The following is an 18611-nucleotide window of genomic DNA, read 5'->3' as shown; positions in this document are numbered from 1 at the left end:
CTGTCGTACGGTCAACACTGTTCAAAGAGCCAGATTAAAAATTTTAACAGCAATGAAGCTTCTCAATGGATCACTTTCAAAATAACCGAGCTAACGATCGCGTAAAATGATAACTCCTTCGTTTCGTGTATTCTTGATAATGGCTATCGACAGTGGCGCGTGCTTGTTAGAAATATTTGTTTCGCAATCTCTATTCAAATTTATATTATTAATACAAATTACTTCTTATCGTTAACATAAATTACTTGTTCGTGGTATCGTGAAATATGCGTCGAACGTTCAACCACTTAATTTCGATTTTGTGCTCAAACTTCGAAGAAAAACTGCTTTTTCACGATAATGAACTAATGCTGCGGATTTTTATAAATTTGTAGCACAAGTACTTATCACCGACTGACGATTCAAATAACATAAATTTCGTCGATCGTCGAGAAATCTTTGGAAACTAAAAATGCAAATGATCGTTAAATGACACTATCGTTGATAAAATACAGTGTAATATACTTTGAAAAGAAAATTAAACGTTATCGTGTATAGTATATTTGTCGACAATATAATATGCAAAAGCATACAAAATACCCAAACACAGTGCTCGTTGTAACATTCAACGTATAAAATAAACAATGCTTGGATGCAACATAACACCTTGCAGAAACGTTGCTGAGAAATACATTTGCAAAGATAAGAATAAATAAACAAAACGTTGAAAATGTAGATATGTACCGCTCGTTCTAACGTCCGATGAAATAAATATTAGTTTCATAGTTGTGTGGAAGATTAACCGATCTCGCAAGACTCGTACTCGCGAAATTTTGCTCGTCAATTAATACAAATGTGTCAAGTGACGGGAATCCGATGAGAAACGAAGGTGTTAAGCATCAGACAGAGTCTTTTCTCGCGCGTGAATTCCTTAGTGGCGTCTACGTCGATTCGTTTCTCGGTCGATCGACGCCCCCTCCATCCCCCATTCGAACGGTTTCCACGATGCAACAGGTCCAACCATCGAAATTCTCCGGCATTCGACGAATTCTCCAGCTCATTCGCGCGAAAATGCAGCTACGTTAACTGTTTCGTCACCGATCGCGCACCGGCTGCCGCGTTTTCAGGATTTTCATTCGATCGCGTGTCAACAGGTACACACACACACACACACGTACGTACATGTGCGAACGTTCGTTTTGAATTCTGAACAAAGAATTGCGCGTACTGTTTGGACGAACAGGCCGTTTCGTGGAATATTTTTGCGTACTGTAACAATGCGTACGATTCCGAACAATTTCACGCGTGACTTTTCTGTTTCTCCCTTTTCTCTCTCTCTTTTTTTTTTTATTTTCTCCTTCTTTTTTTAATTGAAATCGGGTTGGTACGCGCAGATGGTTGTCAGTGATTTCGAATATTTGGACGGGAAACGTGGGAAATTTTAATACGAGAGTTTAGATGAGTGACTTTAGAATAAAACTTGAATGTGAACTTCAAACATTGTCTAATCTAAAAAGAAATTTTACGTATATAGAGCGTTGAATTAAAAACAATTTACAATTGGTACGTTGAAAAACTTGATACTCTGTTGAATATTGCATTTTTTACAATATTAATGATAGTAATCTGTTTCGATTTGTCATTGCAATCCTGTTTTCGAAAAACATGGCGTATTTTCTCTCTTCTCTCCATCACTGTATATAATCGGAAAATTTGAGTTTGACTGCTTACCACTTCACTATTACAAAAGAGTTTTATTTATGATTAAATGCTCTACTTGTAACTAAGCTGCAGATTTTCATGTAAATTGAAATTTTCTACGAACGCAGTTAAAGAAAATGGCAGAGATTAGTTTCACTCATTAAATATTAATTAATTACAACGAGTGTCACACTTTGGATATTTCATATATCATATGCATAGTTGTTTCATTCATAATATCAATTAAATATATAAATGTATAAATATATAATTTTGAAAAACTAATTGTTTTATCGTGAATCATATGATGTCATAAAACTGTTAAAATAATCCGACGGTGAGTATATTATATTATATTATATTATAGTATAGTATAGTATATTATATTATAGTATGTTATATTTAAAAGTAAATGAAATTGGTGGATCAACACGAAGGCCAGAGTTCATTATATACATACGTAAATATTTTTCCAAATAAAAAAATCACTATTTCTTTAAAAGAAAAAAAAAAAGGAAAAAGTGAAACAAAATAAGAAAATAAAGAAATGCCTTAGATAATTTTTCTGACGAGGAGTCTTAAAAATATTAAACCTTCACGTGTGTGCTGCAGACAGAGAAAGAGAAACACTAGAGGAACATGGCAAAAGTGTGACAGCGAGCTCGTCGAGTGTCAATTAAAACCTCATGCCCAATGAGTACGAGCGGCCGTCTCGATCGTGCACACGCTCAATTATCGATCCCTCAATTATCGTCCCGTACGACTGAAGATTCTCGTATACGCGCGAAGACAAGGTTGCCCCGCAACAAGTTGAAAATCGAGAGAGATTCTCTCGCTGGAGAATTTTTGGCCGTAGCCAGGCCGAGTCAACCGTGAAATTACTGCGCTTCGATGGCTCAGCCCCCATTAACAATCGATCCGCGTGTCGAGTTTTAGATACTGATTGTGAGCAGTGAACGTGTTGAGCAATGAACCTTGGCAGAATTTTAACGATGAATTAGGGATTGCCATGATTTGCAGATCAGCCCAACCTCGATGATTGATTCGAATCTTCTCTCATTTGAAATCTTTTGTAAAGTCAGGAATTTTCATCGTAAAAATCTCCACAGCGCGAAGTATAAACTTCTGGATTCGAAAGAAATTCGAAATTTATTTTTACGTAAATACATATAGTTCTGATTCTTTTCGTATAAAATATACGTTTTAATTTAATATTAAAATTAATTAGAAATCAATTAATTAGAAGTAAAATTTTTCTGAGAGACAAGAATTTTTAAATATGCAATTAATTCAAATTGTTTAATGCCATGGAAGAATAATAATATTACGAATATAATATTTTATGAATGGATGAAACTTATTACTTGAGTAACCATGATTACTCGAAGACTTCTGTTACTCGTTATCTTCTTTTCTGAATCTTAATCATTCGGTCAATCATTGTTTCTGGGAAATTTCTTGAAATTTGACGTGTTTATCTTTATCTAGGTGTGAAATCGCTTCATTCTGAGAACGAAATGGGAAATATTTAAATGAAATCGATATGTATGTATATCTACGAATAAAACGTAATATCTTTTGTGTTTAAACGGATTAAGCTCGAACACGTTAACCGGTGCAAAACTGACTAAACAGGAAATCCATACTTCGTGTATTAAATATACATCGTGCCCTGTAATTATAATAAAATACCTTTGCAAATGTTTCAAATGCAATTACGTTTAATTAACCAACGTCAAATGAAATTAAATACAATTAATCTCACTCTTCTCGGCGTTCCCCGCTCCTTCTGTTAAAGATCATTGAGAAATGTGTGCAGAAACGTGATCGAATACAATTATGCGCAAACGATGCTCCAAATAAAATTGCATAAAATCGATCGATCGGCAAACTTCTCTTCAACGTGTGGAAAAATTTCTAACTTCATCTTGTAATACAGTGCCTGCTATTATTTTCTTCTTTTCTATCGATTACATTTGTTCATACGTGATATTTTTAAAAGTAACGTTGGAAATAAATGAGACGATACGAAATTTTGAGCAGAATTTTGAAAATTTCATATAAGAACATGCCACTTAAAGATTCGTAATTTCAAAATCCTTTATTGTATACGTATGTACATTTAGGATAAATTTTCAAAAGGAATTATCGATATTCGATCATTAATTCTTAAATTTCAAGAAACTGTAAGAATACGAGATGGCATGTTTAAAATTCCCCACTTTTCAGTAAATTTTTTATTTTAAAAAATGAATTGAGAACTTTTGAAAGAACTTATCTTCGATGCATGTGTGATAAACTACTTTCTACACTTCTGACGAGTTAATTTTCCGAGTTAATCTTCAAATCAATAAAAATTTTCTCACCGGAATTAAATTAGCCTTGAAAGTTGCACGCAAATTTCGCATCAACTCAAGTTGTTTTCATCATCTTATTTACTGCTTACGTCGCTTTTAAAAAAAAATTATGAAATCTACACGTATCCTTTCTTAATCATTTATATTTCTAACGAATGAATTTTCAATGAATTCAATGAATGAAATGGTGAAGAAGCAGCGTCGTCCAATGTAATTTCATTCAATCACGCAGAACTATTATCTTCTATCGCAGAGAGAAAGAGAGAGTATCAATTTTACACCTCATCTATCGTCGTCGAAGCACATTAGTCTGAGCGTTTATTAACATAAACACTAAGTTCACGTAATGCTCTAACACCCTCTCCCGTAATTTGATCATCTTTTTGATTGTCGCGTACGTCACGCCGGTTTGCGTATGGCACTGCAAAAGTTAGAACGCCGTGGTAAAGTTCGAATACGGTTAACGAACCCTGAAGAGAGTCTCAGTACACGAATTTCGTACACGATAGCGTGTAAAGGCTGAATCTCGTTTGACATGTACGTGACAATGGTTTGGAAGACAATTCCAGTTGCAAAGGAACTTCATTTTTCAATTGAAAGACTGTCACGAAACCGAGTAGTCGCACAAAGCCGCTGAGTATCTACGTTCAACTAATATTGTTTCTAATGTTCTAAAAGTTTCTGAGTATCTAATATTTAAAGAAAATAAACAAACTTTTAGAAAAAAAAAATGCTCCAACTTGCAGGAATGTAACGAAGAATGCAAACTTCCGTTTATCAACATATTTCAAATCGTTGTAGATCTGTAAAATTTCAAGCTGATCAAGTCAATTGATCACGAGGATAAAGCCTAAAGATAGACAATTGTCATTAATGGGAAAGAATTAGAGAACGCAGTCTAGATTTTAGGAAAATAGCAAACGTTCCACGAACGATTTCTCTATTCTGCAGTGTTACCTGCATTGTTCAAATTATTGAACGTCGTGTGATGAACAGTGACTGGATGAGTCAGAAGATGAAAGAAGCAAAGAGCATCATCTCGACCGCAGAAACAGTCGCCAGTTCGCACGAAGTGCAAACATCATCGGTTACGTTCATACGACGTCACGTAACATCGTGTAACGTAAGTGGAAGATGTTGCGCGATGCCACGAACAATTTCATCCGATCGAAATGCCGCGGGATCACGATCGAAGGAGGACGCGCGACCGTGTCCGCGCGAAGATCCTCGGCTGATTAATCGGCCGATTCTCGGAACGCGCGAGAGCGCATCCCGTTCTTTTATGTAAGAAGAGGCCGCGGTAACGAGATTACGAGGTTGAAGTACGTGCTAATAAATATGTTGCTCGCTCGTGACGCGGACGAATCGGCAACGCGTTTTCGAACAGGTTGCTGCAACACGCGTTCAATGATTTTTTTTTTTTTCTTTTTTCGTACGCACGGTGAGATCATAAATTCCTGAATGTACGGTTATGACTCCTTGAACAAGAATCATTCGAATCGTGCAGGATCGTTAGACATGCGTGTAACACGTTTATAACGCTGATTAATGTTATGTACTGATTATTATTACATTATAATAATTATGTACTGTGACGTATGTGTGAATATTGTATTTGTAACGTGTAATTTTACTGTACGTTGTTTGGTAAAATGACAAATGTTTGAACACGCGGTTCCATCGGAAAAATAAAACTATTTATTATTGAATAGAATTGTGTAATGCGGCTGTATTGCTTAATATTTACTTTATTTATAACTTATTGAATTATAACATGTAACACAATATTACATAATTAATATTTAATATTCAATTTTAATAGTTGATATTTAATATAATATTATAAATATATTTATATATAATTACTTAATTTATATATAATTACTTTTGTACATTAAAATACTTTAATTTATATATAATTACTTTTGTATACTAAAATCAGATTAGATACTAAAATTTTTCAATACGTCATTTTTATGTTTCTAAACGTCAGTGCTAACTGTAGTTTTCGTTGAGAAGAAAGTGTCTTCTGTTTTCGAATACCACATCATTCAGACAATCTGATGATTTTTTGTTCAATTATCAGCAGACTTGGTCTTTATCGTTGTACTGAAAATATGAGACACACCGATCAACTTCATAAGTCGAAAAGCATAGAAAGAATGCCACTATAAGAGCAATAGTTTTTCAAGCTTGCCTCAGAATTTATTATTACTTGCTATAATTAAATTCATTAGCTAGCAAATTTGTGAATTTGAGAATCGAACATCAATCTCGCATTTATGCAACAGAATTGAGAAATTCGGCGGTTGATCAATTTGCCTCCTAAAATATTCACGTTAACGATCAGATATTAAAATATTCAAATGACAGGAGCTCAATTATAGAAAACCTAGCTGCATTATTAAAACACAATCGATCAGCAGCCACCTAGACACTTCAATAAATAGTGCCAATTTTCTGAACGAATAGAAACTCAAGTGCCCGCCGTAAGTACGGTTGAATTATATAAATCTGCGGGGAGACAGGCGATTTATGTAACTAAGATTTTATATAACAAAAGCTTACTTATTGATTCTCGCAGTTTTTCGTTTCGCACGGACAAGTCGGACAAGTGGATTGATCTAACAAGAAAATAAAAACTCGTTTTTGTCGAATTTCGTTAGAATAAGTGGAACTCGTACGAGACGATGTTCCATTGTACGACAATTAATCGAGCGTAGACGTGCATCTTCTAGAAGTTCTACCGATTCGAACAACCCTCGTGGAAACAATTACCAGAACGATTTGCAAAGTGGAAAATATAGTGGATGCTACGAGCGAAATACACTCGATCTACGAGCAGAAGGCAGGAGAAACGGAAGAGTGGGGCGGACGAGTGACAGTAGATTGCCTATAGTCAGACACGTTCTGCGCCCCGGTACGATGATCGCTATAGAGGACGCATCGACAATGACAGTGCCACCGGCGGTATATCAGGTATAAGGCTTCGTTTTCGAGAAAATCGATTTCGAATTGTTCGAGTACGCCTGCACTCTCAAGTATTCTCTATCCGCGTCTATAAAAACATATCTCCGCTCTATTTGTTGTTATAAAATTAATGGTCGTTGATCCAACGAAAGACAGAAAATTCACAGTGCCAAAAGAATGCAGTATAATTGTTATTATAATACGTAACAATCATGATAAATACATAATCAAACTCGGTTATCTCGAGAACGAAATTTCAAATGAAAGAACAGTATTCTTTCTTTATTTTTATAGTTTTCTTTCCAATTTTGCGACACGACAACTGAGATACTTTGCTAATACTATTCTTTTCAGTTGAGATTTCGTTTTTAAAAGCAATCGAGTTTGATTATACCTTGAGAAACATTGTAAATTTTTATTTATTTTCACGTGGTTATACAATCCTCTTGAACTTTGAAAAATTATACTATGATATAATGCTTTATATATTAATAATATAAATAATAATATAAATAATAAGTAATAATTATATTATATTATAATTATATATATTTATTATTTATTTATTATATATATAATACTTTTTTATATCTTCTTTATTATATATACATATTATATTATACTGATATATATTATACTATATATATATATATATTTTTTTTTTTAAATATATTTGAGGAACGTTTAGTGTTGATTTTCTTTTTCTTTTTCGGAAACGAAACTTCCGTACGGGAAAATTTTCTCATTCCTGCACGTGCACAATGAATTATAAATGATACTATTCCGAAGAATTAACTTTTTTTTTCGGGCTTCAACCTCGGAACTTTTATTGGTCGTTGCATGCCCCTAAGCGAAGTTTATTCTTGACTTATAATAACATATACATGTGCGACAAAAAAAGTATTATATTATCACGGGACTGCATTCAAAGACGTCTGCAATTATTATTTTTTTTTTTTTTCTTTCTGACTAAAAAACGATATTTACCAAGTCACTCAACAGTTTCAGTTTCGAGCTGAAAAATAGACGCACACTTTATTTATTTGTATTGAAAGTTGCTCTTTCCTTATTATATTGTTCAAGTTTATATTACATATACGACATTTGTTAACAATATTACTATTTTATAATCATGTATACATCATCATCAACATTATACATTATTATCGCCGACGACAAAAGCCAGTTTCAAAGTACGGTTAATCAACGACATTATTGATCATTTAAATTTCGAGCAAATCGTCTGCGACGTTGAATTCCCAAAATTCATTTGACCCTTTGCCCGTTTTGGACGCCCAATCTCCATCTGCTCGAAAAAGGAAGCTCCACGACGAAGAGATAGATACATAGAGATAGACAGAGAGAGAGGGCGAGAGATTACTGCAAAGTTCAGACGTAATTTTTGCAGAAAAAAAGGAAGACCAGCGCCGATCGTTATTGCCGGATACTGTATATTCATGCCAACCTTTGAAGAACACGTTGAGGAAAAAAAATTGCTTGAATTAATGAGAGGACTTCAAAGATATAGTATAGATTTACATACATGATTCTTGGGATACGTTCTTGCGCATCCCTTTAGGATGGATTAAAATTTCCCTCTTCTACACGGTGGAAAAAAGTGTCTTCGCCTACGGTGGTGACCTTTCAAAAGAAATCAGGTTCCGTTTTGCCGCGATGCTCAATAACAGGCGAACTACCGTAGGTCCCTACTCTAACAAGCTTTCTTTTTCAGCTTTCGGCACACAATGCCGGTGATAATGTGTCGAGATTTTAAATTCACCCCGCCCTAGCGAAGAGGAATATTCGCCACGCCTCTCCCTTTTGCTTAAAAACTGCGTTCTACACAGCGAGGACGTACCATTTTTTTTTGTACACGAGTGGACGAAACTTTGATAAATAAAGTTTCGACAATATACGCTACGCACATAGTTAAATATTCGAACGATTATAAGGACCAGTTTTTAGGAATGGAACATTTTGGAATTTCATTGAGATCATTATTGAGAACAAAATCGTGTTTACATTGGCCAAGTTAAAAATTTACAAGATTATTTCATGTTACACAAGCACATTATTAGTAGAATTCCCATTAAATAAAAATTTAACGTTCAGTAGGAACAAATTTAACATTTACAATATTAATATTTGAAGCTTATTGAACACGCTCGAGATAGATGTATTTACAATATGTTAATAATGGACATCTTGTAATTTTTATGTAGATTGTTAGATGCCAAATTTTGCCAATATAATAATATACAATATATATTATGTGTTATAACAAATATAAATATATAATAAATATATACTAACGACAAATATCTTGTAACTTTTACGTACATTTTCAAATCGATTTATATATCGATAAAATTTCAGAATCTTTAATATAATATATATATATACACGCACATATACACAAGTGGAGTTAGAATATTTTCGTGAGTCATGGTGCATCATGGTACATCATACATATTATCTGGATTCTATTTTCAACGACAGAAAATTCCAAAGAGTTCCAAGATAGAAGTTAATCGTTCCGATGGGATATAATTTTCCCGAGGAACGACAAATCGTCGTTTCTTGCAGCGACGAGAATCGAAGAATAATTTCGATTATCGTCTGAGTTTTTTCTCGCCGCTTAATGGGGAATATCCGACTCGGTTTCGAGAAAAACAGCCGACGTGGAGTAAAACGGCAGTCACTTAGACACCATTACTCAATCGCAAATGACTTACGATTATTCAAACGTGCACTCAGAAATTCTTATGCAGACGACATAAAAACGACTTCGCACGATAGTCACCGAGTGTTCCCCGGTCGTTTGTCATGTGAGAATACGAGTCGTTTCGAATCACCGTTTGCCGCTCGACATCCTCGCGGATTTAATAAATTAATCACAGAGGTAATGTAAATTCACAGACAATTGATTCAACCGAAATTATTCTTAATTGGATGTTTTCGTGGCTTTGATTGCAATACACCCACTTTCAACCTGTGAAAATTTCGCACGTCCCGCGGTCCTCTTTAATGATTAAACGTTAATACTGGAGTTCTAGCGTGTTCCAGACATTGTAAACACGTTCATAATTTAACGTTTAAGTTAAAATTTGAACACACATTCCCATTTCGAAGCGTAGTCGCATTTTGATTTAATGAACCAATTACGGAAATAATGTAAATTCAAAGACTACCGATTCCACCAAAATTATTCTTCATTCGGTGTTTGTAGAGTTTCGATAACAATATCTCTTTTAATGTAAAAATTTCTCTGATTATCCAGGTATATGCACGTTAGACATTATGAACGTTGAGTGGAAACTTACGTACGTTCGCGTACGTTTGAAATTTTTTTCTAACAAATCGGTCGTAGAAGTGCAAATATGGAAAAATAATTATTCTTCCTCCAATGTTTGTGTCTCCTTAGTAATAATATCATTCCGATTTTGTGTCTCGTTCCTTTCTAATCCTGAGGTGCAATGTCCCCTGTGTCCTAAGCATATTTAATTCTTGACACATATATACATAATTTTTAAAATTAAGTTTTCACGATTTAGCCACTTACGCTGGCATTTCCAACAATCCAATCAATGTATATGCAAACAAAGCGAAATTTCAGAGTTCTCGAAATTTCACTTTCAAGTTTCCGAAAATTTTTGAAAACAAAGTGTGTTTACACCAAAAAAATGTAAATAAACATTGGAAACCAAAACAAACAATCAAAAAAATATAAATAAACATTGAAACCAAAATAAACAAACCAATGTTGGCAGACAAAGCGAAATTTCAAAGTTTTCGAAATTCCGCTTGCAAATTTTCGAAAATTTTTGAAAACAAAGTGTGTTTATGTCAAAAAAATGTAAATAAACATTGTAAACCAAAATAAACAATTAAAAAAATGTAAATAAACATTGAAAACCAAAACAGACAATCCAACGTTTGCAAACAAATCGAAATTTCAAAGTTTTCGAAATTCCGATTGCAAATTTTCGAAAATTTTTGAAAACAAAGTGTGTTTGCACCAAAAAAATATAAATAAACATTGGAAACCAAAACACACAATCAAAAAAATGTAAATAAATATTGGAAACCAAAATAAACAAACCAATGTTTGCAGACAAAGCGAAATTCAAAGTTTTCGAAATTTCGATTGCAAATTTGCGAAAATTTTTGAATACAAAGTGTATTTATATCAAAAAAATATAAATAAACATTGGAAACTAAAGTGAACAATCAAAAAATGTAAATAAACATTGGAAACCAAAATAAACAGATCAATGTTTGCAAACAAACCGAAATTCCAAAGTTTTCGAAATTCCGACTGCAAATTTTCGAAAATTTTTGGAAACGAAGTGTGTTTATATCAAAAAAATGTAAATAAACATTTGAAACCAAACAAACAATCAAAAAGATGTAAATAAATATTGGAAGCCAAAATAAACAGACCAATGTTTGCAAACAATGTAAAATTTCAAAGCTTTCAATTACTGTTGTTTATTAAGTGACCTTATGCAATAAAATGATTTACAACAGTTCATACTGGGTAAGTATGCGTAAGTATTCGTATGTTAACTTACTTCTAAGTGAATTACTATGAAATCATTTCTAACACTTGTGAATAATTCATGGATACTGGGTAAGTATGGGTAAGTATAGGTAAGTATACTTGCAACCGAAATTCCGAAAACTTTGGAATTTCGATTAGTTGCAAACATTGGACTGTTTGTTTTGGTTTTCAATGTTTATTTACATTTTTTTGATTGTTTATTTTGGTTTCCAATTTTTATTTACATTTTTTTATGTCAACACAATGTGTTTTCAAAAATTTTCGAAAATTTGCAATCGGAAATTCGAAAATTTTGAAATTTCGCTTTGTTTGCAAACATTTGATTGTTTGGTTTTGTTTCCAATGTTTATTTACATTTTTTTGACGTAAACACACTTTGTTTTCAAAAATTTTCGAAAATTTGCAATCGGAATTTCGAAAACTTCGAAATTTCGCTTTGTCTGCCAACATTGGTTTGTTTATTTTGGTTTCCAATGTTTATTTACATTTTTTTGATATAAACATACTTTGTTTACAAAAATTTTCGAAAATTTGTAATCGGAATTTCGAAAACTTTGAAATTTCGATTTGTTTGCAAACGTTGGATTGTCTGTTTTGGTTTTCAATGTTTATTTACATTTTTTTAATTGTTTATTTTGGTTTACAATGTTTATTTACATTTTTTTGACATAAACACACTCTGTTTTCAAAAATTTTCGAAAATTTGCAGTCAGAATTTCGAAAACTTTGGAATTTCGATTTGTTTGCAAACATTGGATTGTTTGTTTTGGTTTCCAATGTTTATTTACATTTTTTTGATATAAACATACTTCGTTTACAAAGATTTTCGAAAATTTGCAATCGGAATTTCGAAAACTTTGAAATTTCTCTTTGTTTGCAAACGTTGAATTGCCTGTTTTGGCTTCCAATGTTTATTTACATTTTTTTAATTGTTTATTTCGGTTTGCAATGTTTATTTACATTTTTTTGACATAAACACACTTTGTTTTTAAAAATTTTCGAAAATTTGCAGTCAGAATTTCGAAAACTTTGGAATTTCAATTTGTTTGCAGACATTGGATTGTTTATTTTGGTTTCCAATGTTTATTTACATTTTTTTGATATAAACATACTTTGTTTACAAAAATTTTCGAAAATTTGNTTTTTAATTGTTTGTTTGGGTTTCCAATGTTTATTTACATTGTTTTGGTGTAAACACACTTTGTTTCCAAAAATTTTCGAAAATTTGCAATCGGAATTTCGAAAACTTTGAAATTTCGATTTGTTTGCAAACGTTGGATTGTCTGTTTTGGTTTTCAGTGTTTGTTTACATTTTTTTAATTGTTTGTTTGGGTTTCCAATGTTTATTTACATTGTTTTGGTGTAAACACACTTTGTTTCCAAAAATTTTCGAAAATTTGCAATCGGAATTTCGAAAACTTTGAAATTTCGATTTGTTTGCAAACGTTGGATTGTCTGTTTTGGTTTTCAGTGTTTGTTTACATTTTTTTAATTGTTTGTTTGGGTTTCCAATGTTTATTTACATTGTTTTGGTGTAAACACACTTTGTTTCCAAAAATTTTCGAACATTTGCAATCGGAATTTCGAAAACTTTGAAATTTCGATTTGTTTGCAAACGTTGGATTGTCTGTTTTGGTTTCCAATGTTTATTTACATTTTTTTATTGTTTATTTTGGTTTCCAATGTTTATTTACATTTTTTTGATATAAACATACTTTGTTTACAAAAATTTTCGAAAATTTGTAATCGGAATTTCGAAAACTTTGAAATTTCGATTTGTTTGCAAACGTTGGATTGCCTGTTTTGGTTTCCAATGTTTATTTACATTTTTTTAACTGTTTATTATGGTTTGCAATGTTTATTTACATTTTTTTGACATAAACACACTTTGTTTTCAAAAGTTTTCGAAAATTTGCAATCGGAATTTCGAAAACTTTGAAATTTCGCTTTGTTTGCAAACATTTGATTGTTTGTTTTGGTTTCCAATGTTTATTTACATTTTTTTGATATAAACATACTTCGTTTACAAAAATTTTCGAAAATTTGTAATCGGAATTTCGAAAACTTTGAAATTTCTCTTTGTTTGCAAACATTTGATTGTTTGTTTTGGTTTCCAATGTTTATTTACATTTTTTTATTGTTTATTTTGGTTTCCAATGTTTATTTACATTTTTTTGATATAAACACACTTTGTTTTCTAAAATTTTCGAAAATTTGCAATCGGAATTTCGGAAACTTTGAAATTTCGCTTTGTTTGCAAACATTGGTCTATTTATTTTGGTTTCCAATGTTTATTTACATTTTTTTGATTGTTTGTTTTGATTTGCAATGTTTATTTACATTTTTAAAGCTTATTTTGTTCTCAAATTTTTTCAAAAATTTGCCAGCAGACAATTTTTGCGGAATGTGAAATGTGGAATTGTGGTAGCAACTGGTTCGCGGACCATAACGAGCGACCGAACCGTATACAATAATTCGTCGCTTTCTTTTTGAAATTCGTCAGCATGATGTCACTGGATTGAAATTATTAGGAAGTAATAAATTTATTATTTGTTTTGCCTGGGTTATAGGCTTAAATATATTGAGAAAATATTGCAATTTTGGGACAAAAAGTTCTCGACGTGCGTGGCACGTCATTCCAGCGCAAGAGGTTAACAGACTAATCACAAAACTGGCCGATTAAATTGAAAAGCAACGTGTATCTTTCAATACAAAAATCCCCTCGAGAACGCACTCGCAGCGAAACTTGCAAAACCTACATTAACCTCCCACGGTGTAAAATTGTCGAAACGTGAAAATGTTCTCCAGACATCGTGAACATTCCAATTTGAATACACCTGCGTCTCGATTAATTTCCACGGCAAATCAACGCTCTAATTACACCGACGAAACGGGGAATAATTTCATTCCACCGAAGGAACCAAGCAAGCTGAACCGCTTGGATAAAAACGAAGAAGAAGAAGAAGAAGAAGAAGAAGAAGAAGAAGAAGAAGAAAGGAATGAACGAAATGGAAAAGTACGTCGATCGAAACGTAGACAAAGTAAGTCGCCGGGTGGAATCGAAACGCGTCGCCGACGTGGAGGGGTGAGAGGGGTTCGAGATCGGCACCCCCCCATGATCGGTCTCTGCCACGAAACCATGATCGGCTGAGTAGCTCGCCGCACTCCACATTTCCCTGCAGTTGCAGCGTCGATTCGTTCGAGCGGGAGAATTAGCAGTGACACGTAGAAGGGCACTCGAGCCGCCCCAGAACGAAAGCACACACACACACACACACACACACACACAGAGAGAGAAAGAGAGAGAGAGAGGAGAGATTTATTAGCAGCCGGATAAAGTTGGCGGCTGACGGGCACGGTGTGACGTCTAAATCATTCAGCCCGTTCAATAATGCAGAAACGCGACGCCACCATCGTACGATTTGGGTCAGATTTCTCGAAACGGCCGCGACCTGACCCCGTCCAGGGTACAACGAACGTCAAATTGAACGATCCGCCTCTGCCTGGAGTTCGTCGATCCCCGGCGCGGACGCCCCGCTCGCAGAAATAGTGGACGATGTGTTTGTCGCGCGGTGCGCGTCAAGGTGCCATTTTCTGCAATCCGTCGGATTGTTGGAAATTTGGTTGGAAGACGGCGGCGACGGTAGATGAAAATACGATCTTAAAATTGGGTACAGCGGGCGTCGTACGCTCGATGAGAAAAAAAAAAAAAAATTGTCGGCCATTTCGAACTCGTTTCACTGGCGGACGAAAATTTTTAACGGGTTATTGATCAAGAGGGGGGAAGGGGGGGGGGGAACTTGAATCTTCGAGATCACGGTGGAAGCTACGAGGAGACTGTTTCAGTCTTCACAATTTGGGAAATTTTCGAGAGATAGAACTACTACGTTTATTTACAGCTTTCGAGACGATGTAAAAATATCTTTGGGAAAAGGGGCTCGTCACTCGCTGAGTGTTAGAGTAAAAGCTTCGTACGAAATAGGTTAATAAGTTAATAAAACGATATTTTCATTATTCAATATTCGAACTGTCGCTACTTTGTGAGATCACCTGGTCTTGTATTAAATCCTCCTTTCTAATACTGAGTTCATCTTTATTTCGCAAGAATATTTTTATATCGTATTAAAGTGATTCAACGAAGCATTACTTCATTTTTACAAAAGTATGAAAAATGTTTCTCGGCGACTAAAATCCACCGTGATCTTGCATTTGATCGCGAAGGCTTAGACGCACGTACAGAGAGAAGCAGAGAGAATTGCAGAGGTCTGGGCGCCTCTGTGAATAGTTTGGGTGAAAGGGGAGACTCGTTTCGATAGGACGTTCGCAAAGGGTTGGACATTCTTTCAACAGGGTGCTAACCCTTTCAAAGTGAAATATTGATTCAGTTGTGCAACAAGATCCTCGTATGACGAATACGTGTAATTTGTGTATCGTTTCGTTGATTCGTGAAAAGGAAACACGAGATCAAGGCGCTTTCCTCGATGATGCCGTAATCATCGGAAACGCAGTTTTGTTCAGAATGCAATCAGCATTCTGTACAGGTAGTAGAAACGTGTATTAAGATAGAACAAAAGTGGACTGGATATATTTACTTTAGCGAAGGAAGCTGTCTCTCAATGATTGAGCTCGAATTTAAAATTCTTTTATAATTTAACCCCTTCAAAGGTGCAAAGTCGTCATAGTTTGCAAACATTCGAGGAAAAAGAATAATAATTACAAAATTGAGAAAGAAACACGTTGAAAAATAATTGTAAGATGCACAACATTCGACGAATGAAACGAATTTTTTCGCGAGTGTAACTGAACATGGTATAGTTGTTTTGTTTCACTAATACGTATAGATGATAAAATCACTTATAGTGACGAACAGTTTCGTGAGGAACGTAAATTCTGTTGGACGCGAAACACATGCATTAAAGTGTATTATAATATCTATTTTCAACATTGAATGAAAGTTTTCTACAATCACGAAATTACTATGAACCTCTCGAATATTATTGGTGATATTGGTAATTATTTTTAAAATTTACAGTCTTCTAATGCTGTCGAATTATCAAAATTTCGTTGAATATTTGGAACTTTAAGGAATCGAAGCTTTCTGAGTAAACTAATAAGCGGATTTTTATGTAGTTGTGCATAATTTTGAAATATAAAATATAGTGTTTTCGAAGTATATTTTGTATATTTGTACATCCATCATTTTTCGTAGCAGTATATTTTTCGTACAATGACCGACAGAAGTATTTATACCCTCGAAATTGTTGGATTTAACAATATATTTAAATTTTCATCAATATTACAACTTACTGAATGTTTTCCTATGGCTTAATTATTGTGTATTTTTAAAAATAACATTATAAGAATTAGCATATTTTTGCGACTCACTGTATATATGTGTATGTACGTTCTTCTTCATTTATTCTCAAAAATACGAATTTACATAAAAATCCGCGAACAATTCTCGACATTAGAACTACCAACGACTACAATATAAAATCTGGATAGGGGAAAATAAAGTTGCAAGAGACAAAGAAAAAATTACAATTCAAGACAACAACTAAGCTCCAATTTACTTAATATTTCACGTGAAATCATTCAAATTTCTAAAAATTCACCGCGGTGAGTCTCCAGAGTTTACAAAATTTCTTATTCCATCTGGTAGTTCTAATGTTGAGTCGAACACCCTCTATTACAATAATAATCAAACAATGCAACGAACAAATCTTCTCTCTGTCAGACAAAACTTTTCTACAGCATCGCTGTGAAGAGAATGACGTAAAAAAAAAAAGTATCTCGTCTTCGCGGTCCGATTATACACGAACGTAGGATCGACAAGGTCCACGAGTGGTGCAAGTAATGAATGGTTTTGCTTACTCGAGTAGTGATCCTCCTCGGATATGTCGGCTGGCTCCGGGGTCGAGATGTTTTCCTGCAACAAGATGCAAACGCGTCGTTAGCTGTGTGTGCGTGCAACATCGAGCACTTGTCGCGCACGGTTCAACGTGGTTTCCTCGCGTCAGACGCGCGAAAGAGCTTTCCAACTGTCTCACAAATGATTCACACGTGCTTTAGCTCGCTACCGGTAATTCTTAATAAGAGGCGGACGCGATAAAACACGCGGCGCGCAGCTTTTCAATATTTCATAACGCGCGTGCTACTTAACTGCCGTGAATTAATTACGTATTTGTTGTACGTGTTGCAAATGTTCGAGGCACGACAGTGTCGTGTTGTAACGTGTTGAATTAGGTTGGTTTAGGAACGTTACGACGATTTCAATTTGTGAGCGAAGAGAACGCAGTTTCTTAGCTAGAAAGTATTTAAAAATTTTGAATAAGTAATAGTTAAACTTCTTAAGTAGAAAATATTTGAAAATTTAATAGTTAACAGTAAAAAAACGACTGTTGGTAAAATTCTAAATTGGGATCGCTGTGTAGGAATGTTTGTAGAAATCATCTGTTGAAAAATTAAATTAAACGGATTATAGCATTACAATTTGCGCAAACGTGAGTTTATGGCAGTAATAAAGATATGTATTTAATGACATCTACGTAATAATAATAGAGATTTTTAATTGACGCATAGTTGCAATATTTACTTATTTAATTAGAAATAAGAAATTTTAATAATACATGGGACCTCCTTATTTTATATCATACTATGCAAAGTATACTTTTTATGTACGAGTCAATATTAAAAAAATACGATTTGAGTATTAGAGACAAACTCACGAAATACCGATATAGTAGAGTATGGTTGTTGCAATCTTTCCGTAATTGTTATACATATTTCTAAAATTGCAACTTGGGCAATATAATCGAAGATCCCTAAATGTCTCCTTATAAATACTAATTCTGTACTAAAATAAATCCATACTAAATTATAATTCTAATATAATTACAGTTCTAATTAAATTATAATACAATACAATTATAATTCTGTAATAAAGTAACTTAAAAAAAAAAAAAAAAAAAAAAAAAAAAAATAAAAATGAACTTATTACTTATTAAATGTTTATAAATATAAATTATGTACTAAAATAA

General features: G+C 33.6%; 1 protein-coding gene across 4 annotated transcripts in view; it reads right to left on the bottom strand.

Moving 5' to 3' along the window:
* Window positions 1–18611, bottom strand: part of LOC122530115 (nucleolar protein 4-like) — a 178072-nt gene that overhangs the window by 46815 nt on the left and 112646 nt on the right. For all 4 annotated transcript variants that reach the window (XM_043656787.1, XM_043656788.1, XM_043656790.1 and 1 more), the window contains exon 2: window positions 17446–17500. In XM_043656787.1, coding sequence (XP_043512722.1) covers window positions 17446–17500 — 55 coding nt within the window. The remainder of the gene's footprint in view (window positions 1–17445; window positions 17501–18611) is intronic.

Source organism: Frieseomelitta varia, unplaced genomic scaffold (assembly GCF_011392965.1).
Source record: "Frieseomelitta varia isolate USP_RPSP 00005682 unplaced genomic scaffold, Fvar_1.2 scaffold_328, whole genome shotgun sequence".
In the NCBI taxonomy this organism is placed as follows: Eukaryota; Metazoa; Arthropoda; class Insecta; order Hymenoptera; family Apidae; genus Frieseomelitta; species Frieseomelitta varia.
The sequence above is the reverse complement of the archived record's forward strand: the minus strand, read 5'-3'. Positions and strand labels throughout refer to the sequence as shown.